Source organism: Durio zibethinus, chromosome 19, assembly GCF_047325235.1.
Source record: "Durio zibethinus cultivar Kanyao isolate XHJ-2024 chromosome 19, ASM4732523v1, whole genome shotgun sequence".
NCBI classification, from domain to species: domain Eukaryota; kingdom Viridiplantae; phylum Streptophyta; class Magnoliopsida; order Malvales; family Malvaceae; genus Durio; species Durio zibethinus.
This window is the reverse complement of record NC_143180.1, coordinates 21582830-21593317: the sequence shown is the minus strand read 5'-3', so window position 1 is coordinate 21593317 and position 10488 is coordinate 21582830. Positions and strand designations below refer to the sequence as shown.

Sequence of the window (10488 nt, the reverse complement as noted above, 5' to 3'; positions counted from 1 at the left end):
TTAATTATCTTTTTTTTACTATAATGCATCTTACCATCATCATTATTTTTGTATTCAAAAACATTTTACAATTGAAACTTAAAAGACTAATAATCATCATGTAACAAAATTAACTTAAACGTAGTCTTGAAGTTTGATTTTTTCACTTGATGTTGATGTTTCATAGTGACAGAAATGCTCTTCTATTCTACATAAATACCTGACCATGCTAGCCAATGTAATTTAGAACAATTAACAAAAGATCCTTATTGAACTATCCAAATCATGTCATCTTTCTTAATACCATTCAAAGTCATGTTCTTCCTCATACTTGTCCTACTTCACTCTTCCTCTGTCTTTGCTTCTTCATCCTCCATTGCTGCACTTAAAAGAGGTAAAGAAGCGGAAGCTCTTCTAAAATGGAAAGCAAGCCTTGACAACAACACCCAAACTTTGCTCTCTTCTTTGTGGGTTGGAGATGGCCATTGTAGCTGGGGTGGAATTACCTGCGACAAGGCTGAAAGCATCACCAATCTGAGCCTTCCAGATTATGGGTTGAGAGGTACACTTCATAGTCTTAACTTTCTTTTCTTCCCTAGCCTGATGGGGCTTAACCTTCATAACAACTCACTGTATGGGCCCATTCCCTCACACATTGGCAACCTTTCCAAGCTCACCTTCCTTAAATTGTCAAACAATAACTTTTCGGGGAATATTCCATCCGAAATTTGCTTATTGAAAGGTCTTGAGTTGATTTCCTTAGCAAGTAATGAGATCAGTGGTTCCATTCCATTAGAGATGGGGAGGCTGAGTTCAGTTTCCGAGATCTATTTCTTTGATAACTATCTATGTGGTTCTATTCCTGCTTCCATAGGAAACTTGACCGGTCTATCCACTCTCTACCTTCATCGAAATATGTTTTCTGGGTCGATACCTCAAGAGATAGTGATGCTTAAATCTCTCACTGACTTTGAGTTGAGTCATAATAATTTCTCTGGTTCAATCCCTGCTTCCATAGGAAACTTGACCAGCCTATCCACTCTCTACCTTTATGGAAATATGTTTTCTGGGTCCATACCTCAAGAGATAGGGATGCTTAAATCTCTCACTGACTTTGAGTTGAGTCAAAATAATTTCTCTGGTTCAATCCCTGCTTCCATAGGAAACTTGACCAGTCTATCCACTCTCTACCTTCATCGAAATATGTTTTTTGGGTCGATACCTCAAGAGATAGGGATGCTTAAATCTCTCACTGACTTTGAGTTGGATGAAAATAATTTCTCTGGTCCAATCCCTGCTTCCATAGGAAACTTGACCAGTCTATCCACTCTCTACCTTTATCAAAATATGTTTTCTGGGTCCATACCTCAAGAGATAGGGATGCTTAAATCTCTCACTGACTTGGAGTTGAGTCATAATAATTTCTCTGGTTCAATCCCTGCTTCCATAGGAAACTTGACCAGTCTATCCACTCTCTTCCTTTATCGAAATATGTTTTCTGGGTCGATACCTCAAGAGATAGGGATGCTTAAATCTCTCATTTACTTTGAGTTGAGTGAAAATATTTTCTCTGGTTCAATCCCTGCTTCCCTAGGAAACTTGACCAGTCTATCCACTCTCTACCTTTATCGAAATATGTTTTCTGGGTCCATACCTCAAGAGATAGGGTTGCTTAAATCTCTCACTGACTTTGAGTTGAGTCATAATAATTTCTCTGGTTCAATCCCTGCTTCCATAGGAAACTTGACCAGCCTATCCACTCTCTACCTTTATCGAAATATGTTTTCTGGGTCCATACCTCAAGAGATAGGGATGCTTAAATCTCTCACTGACTTTGATTTGAGTGAAAATAATTTCTTCGGTCCAATCCCTGCTTCCATAGGATACTTGGCCAGTCTATCCACTCTTTATCTCTATCAAAATATGTTTTCTGGGATGATACCTCAACAGATAGGGATGCTTAAATTTCTCACTTCCTTTGACTTGAGTCAAAATATATTCTCTGGTTCAATCCCTCCTTCAATCGGAAACATGACAAAGCTTATGGCGTTAAAACTTAACCATAATCATTTGTTAGGGCCAATTCCTTCAACGCTCAACAATCTTACTCATTTGCAGTCATTACAATTAGGATATAACCATCTCAGTGGTCCATTACCTGAGAATGTATGCAAAGGTGGACAGCTCGCATATCTTTCAGTTGTCAACAACAATTTGAGGGGTCATATCCCACCAAGATTGAAAAACTGCAAAAGTTTATACAGAGTTAGGCTTGAAGGAAACTACTTCACAGGAAATATATCAGAAGCTTTTGATGTGTATCCAAATTTGAGTTATATTGCATTAAGCAATAACAGATTTTATGGTGAACTTTCTCCAAAGTGGGGGCAATGCCATAATCTAACAAGCCTACAAATCTCCAATAACAACATTTCTGGAAAGATACCAACTGAGTTGAAACATGCAACTCAGTTACAGGAACTCGATCTCTCTTCAAATCATCTTGTTGGTGAGATTCCCAAGGAATTGGGAGCATTGACATTGATGTACAAACTTTTGCTAAATGGTAACCAACTTTCAGGCAAAATTCCACCAGAGATTGGAGTTCTTTCAAATCTACAACATCTTAACTTGGCATCAAACAATTTAAGTGGACCGATTCCGAATCAACTTGGAGACTGCTCAAAGTTATTGGACCTGAATTTGAGCAAGAATAAACTTGGAGAAAGCATTCCATTTTCAGTAAGCTATATAAATGGTCTTGAAAATCTAGATTTAAGTCAGAATTTATTTATTGGGGAGATACCACAACAGCTTGCAAAATTACATTCCTTGGAAATATTGGACCTTTCTCACAATATGCTCAATGGTTCCATCCCAAATTCTTTTAATGATTTGAAGAGCTTGACAGTTGTGAATATATCTTACAATCAATTAGAAGGCCCTATTCCTAACATTAAGGCATTTCATGAGGCTTCATTTGATGCCTTAAGAAACAATAAAGGCCTATGTGGTAATGCCACTGGACTAATGCCTTGTGCTGTCACTGCCGCTAGCAACGGTCATAGAAAAAGCACCAAAGTCATCATTTTCATTGTGATTCCATTCTTTGGTCTTCTTTTTCTCTTTATCATGGTTGGAAGTATCCTTATTCTTTGCCAAAAAAACCGAACCAGAAAATCTGAGTCAATAGGGGTACAACTTGGAGAATTTTTCACATTGTGGGGATATAATGGAAGAATACTCTACGAGAACATTATTGAAGCCACTGAAGATTTCAGCTCCAACAATTGCATTGGTTCAGGAGGCTATGGAACTGTTTATAAAGCTGCGCTACCCATTGGTGTGGTGGTTGCTGTGAAGAAACTTCACCAATCTGAAGATAGCATGACTTCGAACAACTTGAAAGCCTTTGAAAGCGAGATTCATGCTTTATCAGATATAAGGCATCGTAACATTGTGAAGCTGTATGGCTTTTGTTCACATCCAAAGAACTCATTTTTGGTTTATGAGTTTGTAGAAAGGGGAAATTTGAGAAAGGTGTTAAGCAACAAGGACGAGGCAATGGAGTTGGATTGGGAGAAGAGGCTAAATGTTGTAAAAGGAGTGGCCAATGCCTTGTCTTATATGCATCATGACCATTCACCACCTATAATTCATCGAGACATTTCCAGCAATAATGTTCTTTTGGATTTGGACTATGAGGCTCATGTTTCAGATTTTGGCACAGCCAGGCTTTTAAAGCCTGACTCTTTCAATTGGACCTCACTTGCTGGCACTTTCGGGTATATAGCTCCAGGTATTTATTAATATCTCTTTTTTTTAAGATGCTTTAAATATTTCATCATTCAATTAGAAGTGTTAGTTTTGTGTGCAAATTAATGCGTTAAAACTATGTACAAGTGGTTTTAAGATTGTAACTTTCCAAATTTAAGTATCAAAGAATTTTACTCTAATTCAAGCATCAAATGTGTAATTAATCTTTGAAGTTTAACACCTAATTGTAACTTTTCAAATTTAAGTTTCAAAGAATTTTACTTAATTCAAGTATAAAATGTGTAATTAATCTTTGAAGTTTAACACTTAATTTTTTAATATTTAATATATCAAACTGATGAACTAAATATAAAATCTTATTTAAACCTATGAATTTTAATTTTCATGTAATCTTCTAAACATTCACAATTTCTTTTCAACATTATTTTATAATCTTCTCAATATTCTTACATAATAGTGTATTTGATTTAGATATATTTATTGCTTATTAGAGCACATTGATTATAAATATTTCTTTAAGCAGAGTTGGCTTATACAATGAAAGTAGACGAAAGATGTGATGTTTACAGTTTTGGGGTGTTAACAATGGAAATACTTATGGGGAGGCATAATGGTGATTTGATTTCATATTTACCATCGTCATCATTGGCATCGACATCAACATCGACATTGATACCAAATGACAACCAACTGATTTTACTTAAAGATGTGATAGACCAACGTCTCTCACCACCAGTAAGGCAAGTTGCAAAGGACGTAGTCTCTACCACAAAGCTAGCATTTGCATGCTTGAATGGCAATCCCCAACTTCGGCCAACCATGCAACAAGTTGCTCAAGCCCTTATCCGTCAATCGCTTCCATTGCCTAATCCTTTCTCAATCATAAAATTGGGAGAATTATGGGGTCATGAAGTCTACGGTGGCTAATATTAAGGTGCTAACAATTTGAATAACAATTCTAAGCACGTGTATTTACTTTCAATCTATTTCTTTTTTGCTTCTTTGTATTGAAAATGTTTATGCATTCTAGTAATAAAGTTTTTGTAGTGAATCGGTTGTGATATAGAACAATTGTATTTAAGCACTTAATTCGTATGTTCAAAATTTCCTATTTCTAAAATTTAACTAATGGCCAAAAGTAGAATTTCAACTTTCAGTATCAATTGTAATATTCTGCTGTAGTCCCGATTTGCTATACTACTTTTGCTTTGGAATGCTACAGCAATTTTAATATCACCTTTTTATTTGTTTGAATAAACAAAGAATACAATTGGTGAGTACACCAAATTACAATAAACACAACTTTACACAATAATCTTTTAATTATACTATTTACTGGTCATTTATTCTTACACACACTCGTACACATTGTTTCTTACAATTTATCTTTCTAAACTTTCTGCATTTCCTACCTTTTAAATCATTTAAAATTTAATTGTAATTATATTGAGTATACTTAAAATGGATTTGAGTGATGATTTTAAGCTATATAACTTCAATTTGTACTTTTTTTTAACTAAAATGCTAAACAATGTTGTAGTTTTCTCAAATTCCTCAAATAAACTTTTATCTTTTTTTATCCAATTAAAAGCATAAAACATTATTTTTATTTAATTAAATTTATTTTATATGAAAACTATTAAAATTCATTATTTTTACCATGTCAATGGTAATAATTGTTTTTTTTGGTAAATCAATATTTGCTTTGCGAAATATAAATATTTAAGTCAAGTTATTGTTTACATAATATATAATAAATGGCTCATATAATAGATCACATTAGCATTTAAAAAGCTTTTTTATTTTCAAATATATGCTATGCAAATATTGGCATCATAGAAAGAACTATGACATCTATGTTGATTTGGCAAGAAATATATATATATATATATTTTTTGCAATTTTCATCTAAAAAAAAGAGCTTAGTGGAACAAAATTAAGCTTAAAGATTTAATTAGATAAAATTAAATTTTTAAAGACTTAATTGGATATAATAAAAGGACAGAGGCTTATATGAAAAGTTCAAAGGCTTATCATCACAAAATATTTTTCATTTTTAATATATAATTAAAGCTAGAGTTTGACTGTAATTAAATTTAATCTAAATTTTCAATAATAATAATAATAATAATATATAGCCAATAAAATACAAAACATAATTATTAACAAAAATACAAAACATTTTTTCCCAAACTAAATTATAGTTGAAATTAGTCCGAAATGTTTTCAAATTAAATACCAATGACCTTTCATAACTTTTTTCTCTGTTTTTTTTTTTTTTGTTTATATTATGGTGAACAGTACTCTTGTTTTATTTGTTTGGAGAAACGATAGGCTTTGAACAAAATTAATTGCACAAAAAAAGGCTAATTACCCCTATAATTTTTATTGCAATTTTGTAATTAGCCAATTAAAAAAATTTGTGTAAGAATCCGTCATTTAAAAGTGTGAGCTCTACATAATTTTTTTATGAACTCTACACAATACTAAAAAAATTATACACATTTTAGAATTACTATGATAATTTTTTATTAGACAAATTATTTTTAAAATTGTTATATCCATTTAATATTTGGATTATTATTTTATACAGTATTTTTTAAGAATTCAGTATAGCTATTTAAATAATTAATCAATTTGTTAATTTTTTTATAAATATACTCTAATAAGACAAGTGTTAATTTTTTAAAAAACTTTGTTAGTCAATATAATCGCAGGTATTCTGTCAACTTCAAAGTGCTATTCTAGTTTCAAAACCCAACTGTTGAAATCATGACCATTAAACAGCTTACATGAATTAGAAAACAGGTACCGGGGTTGATCTGAATGTGAAGAACTGTTGAGTACCATTCCATCAGAGGAAGGTTTGTCTGTATCACAATCAGAAACAGGCTCTATTCCCTGCTTCCTCTGTGTTTTGCAAACAGAGACTAAGTCTTCCTCTTGCTTGTTGGGCATCCAGCTACCATCATTAGGAGCCATCTCCAACAACTCTTTCAAATATTCTAGTACCTTATTTTGCATCACTCCAAACATTTGTTCCATCTTGACATCTATCTCCCCAAATTTCTTCTCCATCTTGACATCGATCTACTAGATTTCATTCTAAAGCTTAGCAATTTCCTCTTCATTTTGTTGGATTTCCTTTTGCATCCTGGTAGAGACTCCATCCGCCATGATTGCCAAGTCGATGCTTTGATACGAAAATGACACAGCTTAAATTTCCAAAGTAACGACAACGGATAGATCGCAGAAGAAAAAAAAGAAGAGAAAGAAGGAGAAAGAAAAAAGAAGAAAGATTTCTAGAAGAGAGAATAACTGCTGATATTTCTCGACAAAATCGTATACAATGCTCCTTTTCATCATTTGTAATTCTTAGCAGAATACTCAACATAACTGCAATCCGTAAAAATCGGATATTGCAGGTCATAATTCTCTCTCTCTCTCTCCTTGTCTAGTGTAACAATAATAACATATTTAATAAAAGAAACAAATAAAACTAAATAGGCCTGTAACAAATATAGCCTACTAACATGGCCCGCATTTTTTCATTTAGGCTCAAGTTCTAGTCCAATAACCCTTATAGCCTGCAATAAGAAGTAATTAAATAATCAATAAGTTGATATTCACTTTTAGATAATGTTGTTCCAAACTTTAACTTGAAAAATTGGTTTAATTTCAATAAACATATGTTTATATAGGAAATTGGTACATGAATATATAATTGAATATTGGTTTAATTATGGATATATATGTACAATCTACATAAATATTGTAACTTAATGCCTCCATAATAAATTACCATAATTTCTTTGAACAAATAAAAACATGTTTGGCATATTAAAATAAAATAGATATTAGAGTATTCAACAAATAAAAGTAATTAAAAGTTTAAACAATAATATTATTAGATTTATAAAGAGATAATAGTAATGATGATTAATTGATGAACATTGATTTCTTTTAAAATAATTTTATGAACTTTTTAATTTCTTTATCAGTTTAAATACATTACTACATATTTCTATTGTAATTTTAATTGAATAACTGTATGGCAATTATATATATATATATTAATAAATAACCATTTATATTAATATTAGCACCAAAGTTCCCTATGTATATGTGTATATATTTATTCCTTTGCTTTGGTTTAGAATTAGCAATTCAAACTTTATTTTATAAAAAAAAATCAAAACTTTGCATTTATAGCAATATATATGTATATTTAATTCTTACATATTGCTCAGAGACATTGACATTATAATACTTCTCTTTTAATAAAATTTATGAGAATTACTTAAATGCTTATAAAAATGATATAAATATTTTATTTAAAAAACAAAAATTATTAACTAATTGCTGCATATAACAATTTCCTAAACCCTATTAGAAATATACTCCTAATTGGAGTTCGATTTGCATTGTAAATACAAAGGAAGGGAGGTGATGCAAAAACAAATTAATTAGGTTTTAATCTTCTATATTCGTCGATTTTTTTTTTACTCCAGAATCCAAAACTTTCATCAAAACCTTTTTAAGTCTTCTATTTAAACATTTATCAGGGCCAATTACTTCGTTCAGCAATCTTATTCATTTGGAATCATTCCAAATGTCAGGCAACCATCTCGGTCGTCCATTACCCGAGAATGTATGCCTCGGTGGACAACTCTTATATCTTGGGGCTATCAACAACAATTTGACAGGTCTGATCCCATCAAGTTTAAAAAACTGCAAGAGCTTTTACAGAGTTAGGCTTGAAGGAAAGCAGTTGACAAGAAATATATCAGAAGCTTTTGGTATATATCCTATTTTGAATTATATTGCATTAAGCAACAACAAATTTTATGGTCGACATTCGCCAAACTGGGGGCAATGCCATTGTCTAACAAGCCTATGAATCTCCAATAATAACATTTCTGGAAAGATACCACCTGAGCTGAAACATGCAACTCAATTACAAGAACTCGATGTCTCTTCAAATCATCTCATGGGTGAGATTCCCAGGGAATTGGGAGCATTGACATTGATGTTCAATCTTTTGCTAAGTGGTAACCAACTTTCAGGCAAAATTCCACCAGAGATTGGAGTTCTTTTAAACCTACGACATCTTAACTTGGCAACAAACAATTTAAGTGGATCAATTCCTAGTCGGCTTGGAAAATGCTCTAAGTTATTGAACCTGAATTTGGGCAAGAATAGACTTGGAGAAAGCATTCCAATTTCAACAAGCTACATATACGGTCATGAAAATCTGGATTTTAAGTCAGAATTTACTTATTGGGGAGATACCACAACAGCTTTCAAAATTACTTTCCTTGGAAATATTGGACCTTTCTCACAATATGCTCAATGGTTCCATCCCAAATTCTTTTAATGATTTGCAAAGCTTGACTCTTGTATATATCTCTTACAATCAATTAGAAAGTCCTATTCCCGACATTAAGGCATTTCATGAGGCTTCATTTGATGCCTTAAGAAACAATAAGGCCCTATGTGGTAATGCCACTGGACTAATGCATTGTGTCGTCGCCGCTGCTAGCAACAACGTTGGTCATAGACAAAGCAGCAAGGTCATCATTTTCATTATGCTTTCACTCTTTGGTCTACTTCTTTTAGTCTGTATCGTGGCTGGAAGTTTCTTTATTCTTTGCCAAAAGAATCGAACTAGAAAATCTGAGTCAATGGAGGCACAACTTGGAGATTTTTCACATTGTGGGGATATAATGGAAGAATACTCTCTGAGAACATTATTGAAGGCACTGAAGATTTCAGTTCCAGCAATTGTATTCAGGAGGCTATGGAGCTGTTTATAAAGCTGTGCTACCCATTGGTGACGTGGTTGCGGTGAAGAAACTTCACCTATCTGAAAATAACATGATTTCCAACAACTTGAAAGTCTTTGAAAGCGAGATTCATGGTTTTTCAGAAATAAGGCATCGTACTTTGTTAAGCTGTACGGCTTTTGTTCACATCCAAAGAACTCATTTTTGGTTTACGAGTTTGTAGAAAGGGGAAGTTTGAAAATGGTGTTAAGGAATGAGGACAAGGCACTGGAGTTGGATAGGGAGAAGAGGCTAAATATTGTAAAAGGAGTGGCCAATGCCTTATCTTATATGCATCATGATCATTCACCACCTATAATTCATCAAGACATTTAAAGCAACAATGTTCTGCATTTGGACTATGAGGCTCATGTCTCAAATTGTGGCACACCCAGGCTTTTAAAGCCCAACACTTCCAATTGGACTTCACTTGCTGGCACTTTTAGGTACATAGCTGCAGGTATTTATTGGTCTATTTTTTTAAGATGCTTTAAACATGTAATCATTGAATTAAAAGTGTTAGTTTTGTGTGCAAATTGATGCAATAAAACAAAGTTTAAGTAGTATCATGATTGTAACTTTTCAAAATTTAAGTATCAAATTAAGAATTTTACTATAATTTAAGTATCAAATGTGTAATTAATTTTTAAAGTTGAACACTTAATTTTTCAATATTCAATATATCAAACTAATGAACTGCAAAATTTTGTATGAACCTTTGAATTTTAATTTTCAAGTAATCTTCTAAATATTCACAAATTCTTTTCAACATGTATTTTGTAATCTTCTCAATATTCTTACATAATTGTGTATTGGTTAGATATATTTGTTGCTTAACAGAGCATATTGATTAGATATATATCTTTAAGCAAAGTTCGCTTATACAATGAAGGTAGATGAGAAATGC

At 32.4% G+C, this 10488-nt stretch overlaps 1 protein-coding gene across 1 annotated transcript; it reads left to right on the top strand.

Annotated features, from left to right (window-relative positions):
* Positions 1-242: 242 nt before the first annotated feature.
* Positions 243-4755, top strand: LOC111309380 (uncharacterized). The gene is made up of 2 exons (XM_022908451.2): positions 243-3778; positions 4280-4755. The coding sequence occupies exons 1-2, from the start codon at positions 265-267 to the stop codon at positions 4681-4683; spliced, it is 3918 nt and encodes a 1305-aa protein (XP_022764186.2). The 5' UTR covers positions 243-264; the 3' UTR covers positions 4684-4755.
* Positions 4756-10488: the final 5733 nt, after the last annotated feature.

Coding starts and splice junctions, on each gene's coding strand:
- LOC111309380 (XM_022908451.2), top strand. CDS start 265: ATGTCATCTTTCTTAATACCATTCAAAGTCATGTTCTTCCTCATACTT. Junction 3,779..4,279: donor TTTCGGGTATATAGCTCCAG/GTATTTATTAAT, acceptor TTCTTTAAGCAG/AGTTGGCTTATACAATGAAA.